Below are 18,854 nucleotides of genomic sequence, written 5' to 3'. Positions count from 1 at the left end.
ATTAACCGCCTTCAAAGAAAAAATAAGACTGCAAATTTACATCGTGTAAGTCAAAATCAACTTCATTTGCGAGCTTTTCCGAAAAGTTAATCTCAAAAAATTATGTTAATCCCAATTTGTCCATTTTGGTTAAAATGATAAGCACATTTAAGCCATCAGAGTCTGGTGACAATAAATTTTCACAAATTTCGATTGCCTAAGAATTTAATTTTGTACTTTTGTGTAAATGATATGTTGGATAGCAAAATTAGCTCGAAGATGATTTAACGTTTGGACCGAAATGTCAGCCTCTAAAGGTTCTCTAGAACTGTATTCCTTTCGAAATTCTGTGATTGACAGGAGTAGATCAAATTGTTGTCATAATTCGTGACGTGAAGGAAATTAAGCGCTCAATAGTAGACAATGGTTTGCACCTAACATGCAAATGAATGTCAACAAGAGCGTTTTACTTGTAATTAGAATTACTGACATTTAATATTCCGGTTTGGTTCTTTCTGCGCTTTTAGAGGTGAATTGATCATGAAGATAGAAGGTGCTGTGGCCTTAATTACCGGTGGGGCTTCAGGAATCGGCAAAGCAATCTGCGAGAAACTTTTACAAGATGGAGCGAAGGTTAGTTAATTCGAGAGCTGCTTGCCAAACAGCGGTTCCCTCGATTTCACATACAGCCTAAGCACAAAGCCTTATTGACGATATTAGGAAGACAATTTTTTTTGTAAAGAGTAAGACTACATATGTATTTGAGCCATTTTCAGGAGAGCTTAGATGGGTTTTCATCCCCTTGAAACTATTATTATAAATCTTTTCAGAGAAGGAAATTCTTGAGAATTGTTTGTTTACCATCGAAGGTTTATTGTACACTGACAAGGTGTGACAATGACTGCAAACATAATATATTGGCTCGGTAAAAATTGTTTATCATATACTTGCCAGTAAAGAAGTGAAAAGTAAAAAACGAATCGATTTTGTAGAAGTTGAAGAAGCCTTGACTCGCGAAAACTACAAATCAAAAAGCTATCAGATTTCACGTTTTTTGTGGTCGTTTGCAACAGATTTATCAGTTCAACACTATTGTTTAGAGTACAATGCAATAGAAAAACCTCAAGTTTTGAAAGATGCCACCTTTTAATAAGATCTATAGCTTTTACATATTCCGATTTTAAAGCTACACTCTGAAGAGATTTATAGTCGCTACTTGACCCGATTTAGTAGCAAAAAAAATTCCCTAAAAATATTTCTCTAAATATTATTTCGCATCAGGTCCCAGATGCAGTTTACCGTAGTTACCAAGGAATTTATTGTCTCGCGATCATTTAAATCCACTGGATTTGTTTATTTTAAAATTCATAACTCAGCATAGAAAACTCTGGCAGTGTGTGAAAGACTTACAGCCAGAGAGGCTTTTATTCGTTGTTGTTGTTTTTTTTTAATCAATATTCCACGGGGAAGTTTGTTAGTAGTGACGACTAACCTGAAATTGATGGCAAACAGCATGAATTGGACTTCTTCCTGTCTACTTTCGGCCAAATTTGAAGTATTTCATTCTGCTTTGTTATGTTTTTGTCTTTTTTCGTTTGCCTTTTTTCAATATTTTGAAAGCGTTGCGGTATAAGGATAACACGAAAAGGAGGTAAAATCATAATACATTTTTGCCGTATCGCGTCGCCGAATACGACTGAGGTCGTTATTAAAAAATCTCAACAATCTCACTTATGTTTTCACTTAACTGGCACGCCATGGCAGAAGAGCCTTACGTTTCCTTTAATATCTTTGTTTTCGGCCAGATCGAAAGCCTTTTCCACTTTCTTTATTTCTCGAACGGTCTTACCCAGTCTTTCAGTCTTTCAATTTATTGACATGACTTTTTTTGCAAAGTATAGTCGTTATGTCGGAAATAAGACTAATGAGTCTGCTATGTTCCGAAACTTCACGTTTTATTTTATAAAATCAACTTGATCTCCCTCTCTCTCACACTGTTCTTTGTCTCACGCTCTGGTCTCTCTCATTTTAAATATATAATATGATCCTATTGTTAAATCATCTGTCACTTATCGCAAAAAATCAACCGGAAATCAATTAACGCTGAATAATCTCTCACAATGACAACGAGGATTTTCACATGAGCTCGTCGTAATATTCTCATTTCTGTTTCAGTCAGCGAACAAATAATTATATTTAATTGTATTCCTCCATTAAATGCTAATTTATTAATAAAGCCGATGAAAAATAATTATTTACAAATGCTTTGTTTTCTGTATTTAATGTATGATTTCCACAAAGGTTCAGTTCCTTGACATCAACAAAAAAACCGGTGAAGCAACACTGAAGAGTTACACCAGCCAACACGCTAACAGGCATGCCAAATTTATATGCTGTGACGTCACTTCTCATGATCAATTAGACGGTTAGTGTATGTCAGTTTATGCGACGTTAATTAATGCAAACTGAACAAGGAAATAACGCCTGACTGGGTAAAACAAACAGTTGTAAACAAAGCTCTCCTTTGCTATGCAATTGGCACTTTAGACGCCTCCTCAGAAATTTCATATAAATACATAGTCGAATGTCAGAGTGATGTATGTTAAAGAGTCAGACAAAAAAATCAAAAAGCAAACAGACAGACCAACAGAAGAATGGAAACAGTCTTTCTGGCTCTCTTAAAAACTCCGAACGAAAAAAGAGACGACTTGCGAACCTGAATTGCGCTACCCTAACTGTCACGGATTTCTGGGATTGGAAATCTTCCCCCTTTTTTTTTCCTCAGCTGCATTTAGAGCCACAGTGAAAGAACATGGCAGACTTGACATATTAGTCAATAATGCAGCAATAATGGACGAACAGGATTGGGAGAAAACCCTCAACGTGAATCTGGTAAAACACATTTCTTTTTTTTGTGAGAAAACCTTTTTTGGCTGTGATCAGCAATGAATGAAATGATTTACTTTTTTGGATCCATGCGACCTCTTCCCACAGCATGCTGTCATTCGCAGTACTTTTCTTGGAATTGAGCTCATGAAGAATGGCGTTATCATAAATATGTCGTCTACTGGAGGTAAGCTTTAAACTATTATAAAAGAATAAGCAAAAAAAATAATAATATTAGCGCACTGCGGTAATATCTGGAAGTAAGGCATACGGAAATTAGAGTTCCGCCTGGCGCGCTTGCATCGTTTTTTTTCGCTGATTTTTGAAAACTTGAGCGATGGACTCCGTCAAAAGCAGAGACTGCTCGTTGTCTGGGTTAATTAAGAAGAACAAAATGGAATACAAATGACAAGGCAAAAAATACGAGCTGATTCGTTTAAGATGTATATGATATTGCGGAAGATATTAAATACTGGAGAATAAAAATTTTCCTTATCGCTTAACCATTTATCTGCTTGCGATCTTTATCTTTTACAGGTATCCATCCAGTTTCGTTTTTACCTGCTTACTGTGCTTCAAAGTTTGGTATCGTAGGATTCTCAAGAAGTGTCGCTCCGGTACGTGCGCGACTCATAATTTATAGCAAAATACCATACAGATAAACTAGTTACTGTACAGCAGTCCATAAATTGATTTTCCATAACTTGAAGCGTCGGGGAATGAAAGTAGGTTGGGAATGTTTCAATTTAACTTTCCTTGGTAGATTCTGTTGCTTATTTATGACCACTCTCGGTCGCCTAGATAATGTTCCTCTCAGGATGTCGTGCAATTACGTCAGGTTCGTCCAATTGCCCACCCCTCTAATGCTTTTTCCTTTCAATGACAGGCAGCCTTTAGAAAAAAAGGCATACGCGTGAACTGTGTATGTCCAGGAAGTACAGACACGGATATCTACAAGACAGTGGGAAACTTGGAGCTTACTAAGGAGCAACAAGAACTCTTAGTTAGCACGCATAAACAGAAGTGAGCTTTTTACTTTTATATGAATCAGTGGTTACAACTTTGAACATCGAGTCACCAACCGATCTTGGTCATCTCCTTCATGCGTGGTTATTTACAGCAGTTTCTTCAACTCACAGGTCACTGATATCTGTGTTAACCTTTTATTGTCGCAGACCAGAGGCCGTAGCGGAATGCGTAGTTGATTTGATCAAAGACGAATCGACGGAAGCTGGGCAAGTGGTGAAAGTAACTTACGAAGATGGTGTGGAATATCTTAACTTTAATGACGTACGTATAATGTCGCCAGACATCAGCCTTTATTGGCTCTCGAAAATAAAGGAGTGATAATGAATGAATGCAAAGATGGATGAATGGATGGATGGATGAGGAAAGGAATGAATGAATGAATACATGAATGAATACATGAACAGATTAATGTATTTATGGATAAATGACTGACTTACTGACTGAATAAATGAGAGAATGAAGGAATGAAAGAATGACAGAATGGAAGAATGAATGAATAAATGGGGGAATAAATGAAAGAATGAAAGAGTGAAAAAGTAATTAAGTGATAGAATGAAAGACTAAATAGATGAAATTAATTGATAAGGGAATAGATGAATGAATGATTATATGGTTGGATATATGAATGGATCAATCAATCAATGTGTGGATAGATGGATGTATAAAAGGAAAAATAATGAATGATTTGATGGAAACATTGTTTCTTTGTTTCTCTTAGATCGTTATATGACATCATCTGACAAACCAACCAGCGAGCCTGGAGCATTCTGCACCTCATCAGAAGATATGCATCTATCATCTTTAAACAATTAATTGATATCAGGAGCCCATTATCTATAATGGGCTGCTGTTGATATAGATAATAGATATAGATGAGAGTCAGTAGATTCAACACCCCATGGAGGACTGAGGAAAAAATGTCATCATAAGTTTATTGATAGAGTACAATGGTTTGAAAGGTCAGATTAGCGAAATAAATTATCTATTATCGAGAGATAAATCCAACCTTTTTATCATTAATGCCTAATGTCTCCACTTGTCCTCTGGTGAGTATTAAACATGGTTCACGTTTCCAAATATCGTTTTATCATCATTTTCTTCTTTTCCGAATCGGAAATCGCTACAAGTTGGCTTCCCAACAAGAATTTTGCTGCCATGACCGTTTAAGTTTTTTGAAAAAAGTACCTTTCTCGCGAGCGCGGCCCCCTGATCACACGAATAACGTTGTGCACATAGGATGGACAGTGCAGTAGAGGACTTCAGGCTCCCCTCCCTGAAGTACTCTTTCTTGACTATCTGTTCGTGACTTGCTCGGCTGGGCCCTAAGTTAGAGCCCAGTCTACTGTGAGGTAGGAGAGAGAAAAACAAATATGGCAGTTCAAAAGAGCAACAGTTGTAACTACTAAGGCGAAACAATTTTAAAACAATGAAGATTTCGGGCCGTGTTGCTTTTGTTACTGGTGGAGCTTCCGGAATAGGGCGAGGAATTTGCGAGACTTTGCTGCAATTCGATGCCAAGGTTAGTCCTTCCTGCATATTGTTTCTAAATGCTTCCCGCTTTGGTGACCTTTGAGGCCATATAGGTTGATTAATTGTAATATAAATTTAATTATTCGGCGAGAGGATAGTTATGTTTAAGTTTGTTGTTGTTGTTTTTTTTACATAAATCTCACCCGAAGTTTACGGAGAAATTCCTCGATAAGATTTTGCATAGTCTTTTCCGCTTTAGGCTATCTCCATTCATCCCTAAGTACTAGCTCAGCCATCAAGATTAAATAGACTTGACAAGTTTTATTCATACCAAATGCACTAACTTCACCCCTATTAGACTTCCAATATTTTAGAAATACTAAGATAGTCCACTCTGATGCATTGAACCTTCATATTCCTCCAAATCTCCAGTCTATGTATCTTTCCATCCACTCTTCTGCCTGCCTCCATCCAACCATAAAATCACTCTTCATTCATACATTGACTGGTTGTTATTCATCTATAATATTCCTTCTGTCCTCCCTTTCTTCCTTCCTTTCTCCTTTCCTTCCTTCCTGTCGTCTTTTCTTCATTCCTGGATTCATTCATTTATTCATTTACTCTTTCTTTCTTTCTATTTAATTTAACAATTAGATTCCACGTTGCTGTGCATCTGTTCAAGGACAAAAAGTGGCACGTCAGGGGCAGCCGAGTGAGTCACTGATGTTCTTACTACATATTGATATCTTCTGTGATCTATTACTGAACTGACCCACAGCAACTTGGAATCTATTTGTAATACATAATAAAGAAGGAAAAAATTTCAAGTGGTGACACCATCTATGCATCTGTCCTTCAGTAGATCATAAGTAAGAACCAATCAAACTGCCTGTGTAATTCAGCTTATAATAATTTTAATCATAATATTTTTTCATTCATTTGTTTTTTCTCTCACTCATTTATCTATCATTCCTTTAACTGATAAGTGGGGTAATAAAGTTTCATGAGAGAATTAAACAACATTCATTGATTTTGTTGAACACCATGTCAGGTTGCTGTAATTGACATAAATGACAAAAGAGGGAGAGAGGTGGAGAAAACATTGGGAGAGAAGTATGGAACTGGATCAATAACTTTCATCAGATGTGATGTTTCTGTTGAGAGCAGTTTGAAAGGTTGATATTTCTGTTTATGATAATGTGATATTCTCAAAATGTTTGCTACAGTACCTGTAGTTTTCAGTACTACAGTTTAGAGGGTCCTCTCTGGTATTACACTTTGGCTTCACACCAATTGTAAAACAAAAATGTCTTGAATAGAGGCAATTACATTATTGTTTTTGTTTTAGAGGCATTTTCAAGTGTTCTTTCTTTGTGGGGTTGCATTGACATTGTTTGCAACAATGCTGCTGTTCTGGATGAAGACAATTGGAACAAAACTCTCAATACTAACCTGGTAGGCTTTTGGAATTACTGAGATAAAAATCTTATCAATGTTTTACTTGTCTTTGGTTAACCCCTAACTCCCATGAGTGCCCAAGACAGAATTTCTCCTTACGATCCAATATCAAGCAGACAAGGGAAGAGAATAAAGAAAAATCTTAATTAGGGGATTATTAGTTAATGCAATACAGAAGTCTCAGAACCAACATCACAAGAACTGTATGGCATAGACAGTAAGGAGAAATGCTATTGAGATCTTGAGAATAAAAGGGTTAATATGATTATCATAGAAAATTGAAACAACGAATAAATAAACATTAAAAAATTGATGAGTCTATAAACAAACAAAACATCTTATTTCTAGGAGTTGGATATCCCTCTTATTAGCCCCTCTCCCACAAACACATACGTGTAAATCCTTTTCTGTCAGTCCAGTTGGACATTTATATAATTATTTCTGCATTTGGTAATGGACTAGAGCAGCTCAATGCACCCTTTTGACATACTGGTCTCAGTTCCTGAGCATACCAATTGAAAATTTTATCAGGGGATTTGAGAAATTCATTTTGATTGAATATCAAATTTTATGAAACATAATATTTTTCAGGGAGGAGTCATCCATGGAACTCTTCTTGCTCTTGATAATATGAAAAGTGGTTCAGTTATTATAAACACATCATCCACTGCTGGTAGGTGATTGACACTTCAACTCCCTAGATCTCTTTTTAGGTGATTTTCTATATTGTCTGCTATAATGTTGGTTTGGAGAATTTGGTGTTGGATCAACTAATAATTCCCTAATTTATATTTTGTCTTACTCTGTCACTCGTCTGCTTGATATTGTTTCAATATTGTAAGGAGAAATTCTGTCTTGATCTCGCATGGGAGTTAAAAGTTGATTATTCAGAAGCTGCAACTGACCCCATACTGTTGTTGCTGCTATGATTATCATATCAATTGCCTCTTGAATAGGGTCACTTATACTATAGTTTAAAAGTTTACTGGAATTTGGTAGATTTTGTTGTCTTTAGTTAATTTTTATTTGTTTGTTTTTCCCTCATGTCTAAGGCTTGGTGCCATGGAAACTTGCTCCTATCTATTGTGCCACAAAACATGGAGTCATAGCTTTCACTCGAAGTATTGCAAATGTGAGTAATGTGGGAGCCCAAATAAACAATACAGTTTGGGGATACGGGGTAGATCATTGTTCAATTTAGAAAGGGGGGCAGCCATTACAATTATAATGATAGGAATTTTTGTCTGACTTCTTCAAATTTTATGAAATGTAATGAAACATAATTTTTTTTAAAATGGATAAGCAAACCATTTAAATGTTTTTGCTACAGCATTAAAGGAATGCAAATTTCTTTAAACAGATACAAATTTTTTTAAACAGATGAGCAAACTGCTTAAACATTTTACCAAAAGCGTTAAACAGATGCAAATTTTTTTAAACAGATAAGGGAACTGCTTAAACATTTTACCAAAAGCGTTAAACAGATGCAAATTTTTTTAAACAGATAAGTGAACTTCTTAAACATTTTAGCTAAAATTTTTTTAAACAGATGAGCAAACCATTTAAACACTTTCATGAACCATTTAAACAGATTTAAACGGATAGTGAAAGGTTTCACAATTTAAACGGAAAAGCATTATCGTCCATTTTCTCATGGACTGGGTCACATATTATCTGACAGCTTTGAAACATGGTATTACACTTTGCATGAGGTTTAAGATTTTTCCTCTCAGGCTTTCAAATATTTATATTTTATTGGTACTTAACGTGTAAGTGACCGAATGAGAACAAAAATGTGATTGGGATATATTCACAAACCAAGAGTTGGTGAAAGAAATAGAAATGAAATTGCACAAACAAAAACTGCAATAAGTATATATTTCAGCGAATAAATAATCCTGATTGATACCAGCTTGTCTTGCAACAATTTCAAGTTAACATATTATCATTTTGTTTCAAGCTGTCATCTGTTTTGAGAAACCATTATCCATTTGTGCTGTTCAACCCTCAAATATTTCTTTCTTTGTTGCTACTTTTGAACTGAAGGCAGCCATCAGAGATACAGGAATCCGTGTTAACTGTATATGTCCTGGAAGAACAGACACAGAAATGGACTTTCCTAGACACAGATTGACAAAGCAGGAAATTGAAGCTCAGGATAGCCTGCCCAAGCAACCGTAAGAAATTAACTTACATGGGATGGTGATCATGTGCTGTTTACATGGCCTTCTAGTGACCCACATCCACCTACATGTAATAAGTAAACACCTTCCCTGTCATTATGCAGTCCTACTGGCTGTGGTTTATTTCTTTTTACCTCATTTTGTAGTATATTCCCTTGACCTATGGCAGTCAGTCATACAAACAGACAGACAGTTAAGCAGACAAGTGCAGAGAGATAGTCACAGACGGTGGAATGGACAGAAATGCCGATAGACAGATACGGACTAAGAGTCTGACAGACACCAAAACAGATAGAGATACAGTTGGACAGTCAGAAAGATAAACAGATAGACAGGCAGACAGACAGACAGACAGACATCCAGACACACTGTCTTGGACTGACTCATACCAATATTTCCTATTTTCCAACAGAGTTGTGGATGTGGCAAGGGGGGTTGTAGAATTGATTGAAGATGACTCAAAAATTGGCGAGGTCTTAGTCATATGTGTTACAGATGGAACAAAATACAAAAAATTTGTGGATAAGGTTGGTTTAGTGGTCAACTCGTATCTTAGTCACATTTTGTATATCTTGTACACTGCATTTTAGTAACATTTAACGGTTTATTGTTGTAAATTTAACATTGAGTAGGTTTACTCAGTCAGCCTAAAGATAAAAATCATTCTTTCCAATCTTGATGGGTTGGTCAAACAACCCTCTAGAGAGAGTAAGAAAGGTGGTAAGTTTTAAGTTCATTAAAGAAACAGACAAAGATGTTTTTCGTCTTGTCACGAGCGTGAGACAAAGAAGAAATTCTGATCCCCCGTGAGGAATCGAACCTCCCCCCTGTGGACCGAAGGTCTGAGGTTCGAGTACTCATGGGAACTCAGAACTTTTCCTGTCCCACGCTCGTGAAAAGACGATAAACATCTTTCTCTAACTCCATAGATAGTTTTTACATGACGTCACGGCGGCCGTGTTGGGGTGTGGGTCATTCCTGTTGGATCGACTCTCTTTTTTTAGATGTAAGGTTAGAGCTTTTCTGTTCCATTTAATTTACGTAGCTACTCAGCACGTGATTGCAAACGTCCTATAACAATGGAGGTATATATTTAATACAGATCGATCTGCGTGGCAACTAAACAAGGCGCGAGAGTCTTAAATCAATACGCGCGAGCTAGACGACTACGCACGAGTCGGTAGTTAGAGTCAGTTTTGGGGGTATTGTGAGTCTGCTCTTTGCCGCACTTGCGCATTGCTTTTTCTCAGAGAGCTTATTCCCATGCAGGCCAAAAAAACGTGGTAAATCAACTTCCCTTAAAGGGGTAAACCTGTAAAAGAAATTGAAAAAAGTAAAAATTTATTTCCAGTTTTCAAAAATTAAGAATTTGATCTTAGAATTTCCATTAATTTTTGTATTTAGATCTAAAGTATGCCAGCTGAGAAGTTACCCACAGTGACACAGTGAACCTTCTGAAAAGTACTCTACTTCCAAACATCAACGCGTGGCATCGTCGCTCAGTTGCTAGAGGCGCCCAGCTGTTATCTGGAAGGCCTGGGTTCGAATCCGGTCTAAGCCTGAATTTTTTCCCGGCTTCTTTTCTGCGATTTCCTAATTTCTGTTCACCTGCGAGGATTATTGCTTTTCTTGAGTTAGATGTTGTTGACAGTACTGAGGGTTTTAGTTTTCCGTAAGAGAATATTTAGGGTCATGGAGGGAAATGAAAGCGTCGTCGTTTGAAGAATTTACCTTAGAGAACATTAATTTGTGTCAACTTCACTGAACAATATGCATGCATTTTGCATTTTGTCAAACTGCAAAAGTATTAGCTGTTGTAACTGGTTTGTTTTAAAGCGAAGCAAGTGTTCTTCGACACAGTTATTTGAAATACTTTTCGTTTTTCCGCCAAACAAGGGTTGTCATTTCTAGAGCACAGATTAACAAAGGTCAGTTACCTGAAATTACATTTTAATGAATATGTGGGCTAAGAGACAATTCATTCAGCCGCACTATCTTTATCTGGAGCTCAGAAATATGATTAGATAACGACTTCACGGGAGCTTTGTAAATAACTAGTTAAAAACGAAAATATATTTTTTTAAAATTTGAGCAGCAGTCGTTGTTTAAACTGACAAGCTTCTTACTCGCATTCACAAGCATCAAAGAATTTGAATATAGCGTTTAGATATGTCACCAGTAGATGTTTCTGTGTTGGGATATTTTGACACGTAAATAAAGTTCATGCAAAATCCAGTCATTCAGTTAAAAATTTCAGATGTATTTTTATCCATACCAGTGTTTCTTAGACTGAAATAGCACTTCTCAAAGAATTTAGCAATTTTAAGCTACTTTTTTCTGATATTGGCTTTAGTTTATTCACTCTCTCGGCAACCAGATCACTTCCGCATCTCCTTACAGCTGCTACCGACGCAACAGAGAAGACTGAAATAATTTAAAAGTTTTATTATTGTTAATCTTACTGATATTTCTTTTAGAACACAATTAAAACCATTGTCTCACCAGTAATTATGACGAGAAGACTGACCTCCTGCAGGAGGGGGTGGATATTCCGGTGGTAGAGTCGATTTTAGCGTAGGTCGATAGGCGGGAGGCGGCGGAGGGTGCTTTGTGGAGAACCCAACCTGGGTTTTTATGAAAGGAGGCTGAGACGAAGGGGATAGGTATGTTTCTTTCACCAAGGAAGATTAAATTAAAAGAAAAAATAAAGTAGTACTCGTCAGGAGACATTAAATATTGATTTCTTTACTAGTGAGCACAAAACCTCAGGGCTGAACATAGGATGGCATAAGGTGGCATTCGATAGATAGATAGATGGTTTTATTAAAATTACCCTTGCAGCCCGAGGGCTGAATTACGATATTTTTACAAATATAAAACGTAAATTAATTATAACCATAAATTATATAATGATAAATTAAGAAAGTTAATTCATAAGAATTCAACAATAATAAAGCTTATCATTATGTAAACAATAAATTAATTAAGATACAATTAAAAATTATTCGAAATCAGATCAATTAATATATATGAGTTGTACAAGGACGTGCTATCGGCAATGGCTTACAATAAAACTGTCTCTAAGACGATTGGTTTTAAAACGCGGGACTCGGAACTTGCGGTTTTTCCGTGTTCGCAACGTGCCAAGGTAAGGTGGCGGAAGTAGTGAATAAAGCTTGTGATTGTTGTTATTACTTATCTCTTGAAACGTTGAGTTACCAATCGCCTCTCTCCTGTCATACAAGGTAGGTATGTTAAAAACTTCTAAAGCCTGTCTATAAGATAAATCATTTGTGCTTATTATGCGTAGTGCTCACTTCTGCAGGCGTTTGTGCATTGCACGAACTGTTAGACATTTAAAAGATCTGCAGGCAACGCAGCGTAAAATTATCAAACATTTCTTTGACTACCTGTTGGAGGTTTGGTATCATGAGTGTTTACACTGAAATTGATGGCAGAATTTAAAAGAATAAGTAAAGAGAAGAAGTTTTGGAGAAGCAAATAAAATTTGTTGAAAAAGAATAGCACAGTCGTATGCTTTTAATCATATCAAAGGAAGGTAACCCAAAGCCAATGCTCCGACAAAAAGGAGAATAGCGTTGTGGAGCCACACGAATCGAGAGTTTCTCTCTCTGCAAAGGTATCTTAACCGTTCAAATTTCATACACAATATTGTCAGGCTAAAGAGGTCAAGTTAAATCTGACCAGCAAGACTGAACTGGGTTAAGAAGTTTACCAAAACCTTTTACTCAAAGCAGGTTGAACATAACTGGTACGCCTACTGAGTAGAAGGACTCCTTTTAAGTAAGCTATTGCAAGGTTATCCACCACATAGCCATAGAATCCCTCCCTTGTAAGCCCTCATAGATTGTGCCAGCAAAAGTTGCATATTATGTTGCTAGCATATTATTTCATTAATCTTCTTTTTCACGTTCCGCGCTGTAAGTTACAGAACCACGCTTTTCCCGCTCGGATTTCGAACTCGTTTAGTAAGAGGTATATATCTGGAATCTTTGTTTATACTTATTTATGGCTTATTTCATGAATAAAATAAGAAAAACCAACGGAAATTCCTCAGGAAAACAGGCAAACTGCTTGAAACGCGGGAAAACGCGAGTGATCACATCCCATGTGGTATCGAAGGAAAGTCCTATCCAGATTTTAATTTTCCATAAGAATAAGCTACCCAGACTACCGCGCGAGGTTCAGAAAATAAATATGGCGGATATACTAAAGCGCGATCAAGAGGATCGAGACCACAATCTAAATTTATAATAGTTGAAATGTGAGATTCCACCAGTGATGCAGTGATGGATGAAGAAGAAAGGAGGGAAAAACTTGATATTTATTATCAGCGAGGTAAATTGTTCTCCTTTGAAAAAATTATGACTATCGGTTGCGTAATGATATTTCAAATATCCGTTTATAGTCAGCCTTACTCGTAACTCATTCCTATTTTTTTTTGTTTGTTTGTGGTTTTTTTACCATACTAAGTAGTTAATAATAGATGAGCTTAGGCTAAAATTCTAAAGTGTACTTGCATCAACTTACATATATATGTAGCTCCTGACATGCCATCTAATTCAAAGTTTTATAATAACAAGGAACACAGATGTTATTTCAAAATTATACATTGTAGATGTACACATACATGTCTGTGTTACTTCCACTCATTAGTTGTGTCAATTTCTTTCAGTAACAAGACAAATCCTTCAGTATCAAAGTCCAAGCATTGGACTGCTTCCTATGCATACAGCTAATGTTCATAATGAAGAGAGTCATGTGCGAGATAATATTTACTGTGCCATGGGTGTGTGGGCTCTGGCACTTGCCTACAGGTGTGTAATGTTGAATACAAAGCCTGCAATTCAGTCTGTACAACTGACTACTTGCAATGTGTTTGGAACAAAGTTAACCCTTTAAATCCTAGATCAAATTTGTAATTCTCTTTACTGTCAACCACACAATTCTCATAATTTTCCTTCAGAGAATTTAGTATTGGATCAACTAATTATCCCCAAATTGATATTTTTCTTTACTCTCATCACTTATCTGGTTGATATTGTATTGATTTTGTGAGGAGAAATTCTGTCTTGGTCACTCATGGGAGTTAAAGGGTTAAAGCATTGAACTATTTGCCATATTTTTTTCATAGTCTTAAGACTACTCTGTAACTCTGATTGAGCTATTGAATTCCATCAAGCAGGTATGGATTACAAATGAAAGCCATGATTTTTGCTGTAAAATTTCTCTCTCAGACATATGGATGACAGCAAAGGACGTGCATATGAACTTCAGCAGGCTGCTGTGAAATGCATGAGAGGAATCCTTTTCTGTTACATGAGGCAGGCTGACAAGGTTACTGAAACGCACTTGGAATTTGTTTTAAGTATCCTGACTTGGTTCAATATGAATTTTTTCAAAGTATTATCGGTCTATAGTCAATGACTGTGGTGTGAAACATTGGATCATTAGGAATTCTGAAAATGATGAAAAAAATGATTTATTGTACAATTACATATCACTCTTGCATTTTCAACCAAACAAGTAGTCAGTCAGTCAGTCAGTTGTTTAACCATTATCATTCTGTTCTTCACTCACTCTCTAAATCAGTGGCATAGTTGGCCCTTTCACTTTCAAGATCTCATTTAGCTATTCTCCTTATTGTTTGTAATACAATGCTTATGATGTTAGTGCAGAAAATTGGATATTGGATTTACTAATAATCCCTAATCAATATTTTTCTTTGTTCTTTAACACTTGTCTTCTTGATATTGTATAGATACTATAAGGAAAAATTATTATATCTTGGTCCCTCATGGGAGCGTTAAAGCATTTCAACCTTAGAATGTGTCTTCTCTATTTTGAGAATGTTTCATTAACTGAATAAATGCATTTATATTTGTGTTTTGCTGCTAGGTGGAACAATTCAAAAAGAACCAGTCAGCACAGAATTCCCTTCATGTCAAATTTAACGTGAACACTGGGGACACAATTGCATCAGATTCTGAATGGGCTCATTTGCAGGTTTGAAGCTAACTTTGATTGTATCTGCATTCAGTCTTTTTCTTCCATTTTATATTCTAGCTTAATTAAGTTTGCTTTATCTCTCTTTATTTACAAGGGGCCTAAAATCTAAGAGTAAATACAGGTCATGAAATCTGTAGGAAGGCAATTTAAGCGTGGTGGTTTTATTATATCGAGATAATGCTGTTATTACAATTTTGTGTTTTGATAAGTTCTCCATCTCTTTTTTTTTGCCATGTTTCAGATGGATGCTGTATCTCTGTACCTTTTAACCCTGGTCCAAATGACTGCATCAGGACTACAGGTAAATAGTGGAACTTAAGTGTCATTCATGCAATGGTTTGAGGTCAAGAGAAAAAGTATATTGTTCAAAGTGAAACTCTAACCTCACCTAGCTGGTAAATATGATTAATCAAATGCTTTATGATTATTTTAGATTATTTACACAAGTGATGAGGTTAACTTTGTTCAGAATCTTGTGTATTACATTGAGCGAGCTTACAGAACTCCAGATTATGGTATGTGGGAGAGAGGGAGTAAAGAAAACATAGGGCACAAGGAGCTAAATGCCAGGTGAGTGATCACCCTTTGACGACATTCTCCTGTAATCATTGTAAATCAATAACTGTTCAGGGGGAAGTGTCAGAAAACCTAGAGAACAGTGATGTCTAATGCAATAACAGTGGCCTACCCTCATTAACCCTTTAAGCCTTTAGAGCGACGAGCATGTAATGTCTCCTCGCAGCAGTACTGCTGAATCATTCATCAAGATAATGAGTATAAAGGATATGATCCCTAACCTAAGAAGCTTTGATTGTTAAACAAATTCTCCTTCTCAGTGCTAAAGGAAATGTATAGAGAAGAGTGTAGAGAATATGGATACTGATGTTAAGGTGTTAAAGCTCAATTAAACTAGGGTGCAAATAAATACAACTAGGTACATGACATAAAAAGGTCATGTTTGAAGAATAAGCCCTCTATTAGTAAGAGTGCAGGAAGGTAGTTTGTCTTACTATCTTTGGTGATGTTTTCTGCTGGTAGATAATCAACTAAAGATGGGTGCCATGGAATAAAGTTTTTTAATTTCTTGCAATGTTTTCTAGGAAAGAATTCTCTGATTTGTAGAATGTGCAATTCTTCTTCAAAAAAGCTTTTCGTAATTAAACTAATCAATTGGAAATCCTTATTTGCATCAATAAACAGCTTATTGATTCAACTTTGAAATGAGAAACCAGTGGTGCAATGTAGCTACATTTTTAAAGAAATAATCTAGTGTGTTGGCAAATATGGCTTCTTATTTTTAATGAATTTGTTTAAGAGTATGATTTTAATTTTTGTTAATAAGTCTGAGGCTAATATGACATTGATTATTGGATTTTCCTCTGTTTGTTTTTACAGTTCTATTGGGATGGCAAAGGCAGCCCTAGAGGCTATAAATGGATTTAATATTTATGGAATGCAGGTTCGAATAATCTTGGAGATAATGCTGTGCAATAACACAGACTTTGTAATGACCATTAGATTAATTTATAGATGACAATAGGTATTAGTTGATGCTGACCAATGGTAAAACTTTCATGACTTTTCAATGGTGACTTATCAGTCAATGACTTTTCAATAATTGAGGTTAATTTCATTGGCAAAACGCTTTCTTTTGGAAATTATAATGCTTGGATGGCTCGTTGATTGATGATTAATTGATGATTAGTTGATTGATTAATGAATTGTATGCTATGGATGAAATAATTTTTAGTTTATTGGTGCTTCTCCTTCCCATTCCAAGGCTTTTTTGTTCTCTTTCCTCCATGAAAAGCAGCCCTTCAATTAATCATATTGGCCAATAAGAGCAAATAAGAAAGAAGTCAAAACTTAGGTAATGTGAGGGAGTACCAGTAATGGGTTTTACATTTTCATCTGATTGGTTGTGAGAGTGGCATGGGATTTCTGGACCAATTGCAGGCATGATAAGGCAACGCCAGTTGTAAATGCAGATCATTTTCAACACTCAATCAGTACGTACCTCAATACAAATCAGGTTGTGAAACAGTAACACCAGATTATTTACAATCTTAGGGAACCTCATCATCAGTGATCTATGTTGATCCAGATGCTCATAACAGAAACTATACCATCATGAATTCTATGCTGCCAGTAGCATCCTCATCTAAGGTTAGAGACACAGTTTTTTCTTTTTTCCACATTAAAGGTGTATGGATTGTGGTTGCTTGAGTCTGTATTAAATTCTAAAATTCTATGAGATTAACTATTATGGAGGTGAGCCCACCAACTTTAACCAATCTCCTCATAGGCCAGTTTCCATGAAAATTTTGGCCAAATACTTAAATTTATGAAGGGGTTGCCAGTTATCTCCCCCCCTCCTTGTTTCCAACAAAAATAAATAAAAGAAAGAAAAATGATGCTGTCAATCGTTTTTGGATGTTCAAGGGACTTCTAAACAAGAATAAATAGGCAAATTTTTATGACCAAAAAATGACTTGACAATATATAACTTATAAAAATCCAGTGTTACTTTAGAACATAAAAATTAACTCACTAGTACTCTTAACGTCGAGTCGACCGAAACCGTTGTTGCTTGCAGCTGAAAACTTTTAGTCACGTCGACAGTTAGACGTCTTAATACTTCGACCTGCAACTGTCTGTCCTGGAATCTAGAGTAACAACCTCTGGACAATCATATATCTTACTGATAATATTATTAAATTCGTGTACGTAGACAGTGTTCGAATTGTTTTCGTGAAATGTTTCTGTGTGATCAGGTGACAGATGCATCCATGTTAACAATCACTGGTTTTCCTGCATTTGCTGTCGGCGATGATTCCTTGCGCAATCTAACAAAAGAAATGGTTTTGGAATCTTTGGAGGTAATCATCAAATACTTTTCCAGTCTTGTTTCTTTATCGTTTAGCAACACCAGACTTCATTTAAGGGTCAACTGAAAATGACATTTCATGTTATTGAAATAAGATGAAGTTTTTATTTTCGTGATGGAGGAAGATAGCCTGTCAGCCTCAGTTGGATTAGGGGGGTTATTTTTGGCTCCGTTATTTTTGTAAAATTATTTTTTGTTTAGTTTATTTTTATTTCTGCAAAAAAAGTAGGGGGGGGCTAAAGCCCCTCCAGCCCCTCCCTCTGCGTGGTCCCTGTGGATGCAATGAAGTTGGGGAAAAGAACGTAAATATGATACTATTTCTGCTCATAACTTTCCTTTTTCTACCTTGTAACTGAAAAATTGAAAATAACTGAAGATACTGCTTTCTTTGTTATTCACGTTCTGAGCAACTTCTTGCTCTGTTAACGTTTTGCAGGCATCGAAGAAAAACTAGTTCACGCAATTCTCCACTTTTTTTTTCTTCTTTTGCAGGGAAACTATGGATTAAAGCGGTTCTTGCGTGATGGTTACAAAACTGTTATGGAAGACAAGAATCGCAGATATTACGAGCAGAGAGAATTACAGGTACAACATGCGTGCTTTAAGTGAAAACGAATGATCTGTTTGGAACAGTGTTATGAATTAATTGATTTATCTATTTATTTTGCCAATGTTAGCCGTATTATGTCATTGTAACAATTTTAGTCAGGTTATTGAAATATTTACAGCACGAGGAATAAAGTTTCCTGCCCTCAAGATAGTGATTTACCGATTCTTATGTGTCACATATTAATTTGATGCATTTTGGTATAAATTTATGAGGTGGCTGCCCTTTATACTTATTTTGTTAGATAGAGTTTTGAGCTCGTGTAATGGAGGTTCAACTCTGCCCAGTTATCATATTCTATTACATTATATTGAATCCAACGCCT

General features: G+C 36.0%; 2 protein-coding genes and 1 pseudogene across 2 annotated transcripts in view; all 3 read left to right on the top strand.

Annotated features, from left to right (window-relative positions):
* The window catches only part of LOC131782022 (uncharacterized PE-PGRS family protein PE_PGRS24-like), a 33,784-nt pseudogene extending 21,919 nt beyond the window's left edge, over nt 1–11,865 (top strand).
* Nucleotides 471–11,085, top strand: LOC131782048 (uncharacterized). The gene is made up of 15 exons (XM_066164620.1): nt 471–612; nt 2,281–2,404; nt 2,765–2,871; nt 2,974–3,052; nt 3,403–3,482; nt 3,752–3,888; nt 4,041–4,208; nt 5,302–5,413; nt 6,416–6,539; nt 6,713–6,819; nt 7,414–7,495; nt 7,875–7,954; nt 8,869–8,999; nt 9,418–9,529; nt 10,412–11,085. The coding sequence occupies exons 1-15, from the start codon at nt 520–522 to the stop codon at nt 10,427–10,429; spliced, it is 1,554 nt and encodes a 517-aa protein (XP_066020717.1). The 5' UTR covers nt 471–519; the 3' UTR covers nt 10,430–11,085.
* A 1,351-nt stretch (nt 11,866–13,216) lies between the features above and the next one.
* The window catches only part of LOC131781999 (phosphorylase b kinase regulatory subunit beta), a 16,632-nt gene continuing 10,994 nt past the window's right edge, over nt 13,217–18,854 (top strand). The window contains exons 1-10 of the mRNA XM_066163858.1: nt 13,217–13,364; nt 13,702–13,843; nt 14,264–14,363; nt 14,925–15,032; nt 15,277–15,336; nt 15,469–15,605; nt 16,431–16,494; nt 17,106–17,201; nt 17,810–17,914; nt 18,415–18,507. Coding sequence (XP_066019955.1) covers nt 13,316–13,364; nt 13,702–13,843; nt 14,264–14,363; nt 14,925–15,032; nt 15,277–15,336; nt 15,469–15,605; nt 16,431–16,494; nt 17,106–17,201; nt 17,810–17,914; nt 18,415–18,507 — 954 coding nt within the window. The 5' untranslated portion in view covers nt 13,217–13,315. The remainder of the gene's footprint in view (nt 13,365–13,701; nt 13,844–14,263; nt 14,364–14,924; nt 15,033–15,276; nt 15,337–15,468; nt 15,606–16,430; nt 16,495–17,105; nt 17,202–17,809; nt 17,915–18,414; nt 18,508–18,854) is intronic.

This window comes from Pocillopora verrucosa, chromosome 3, assembly GCF_036669915.1.
Source record: "Pocillopora verrucosa isolate sample1 chromosome 3, ASM3666991v2, whole genome shotgun sequence".
NCBI lineage: Eukaryota > Metazoa > Cnidaria > Anthozoa > Scleractinia > Pocilloporidae > Pocillopora > Pocillopora verrucosa.
This window is presented reverse-complemented; position numbering and strand designations above follow the sequence as displayed.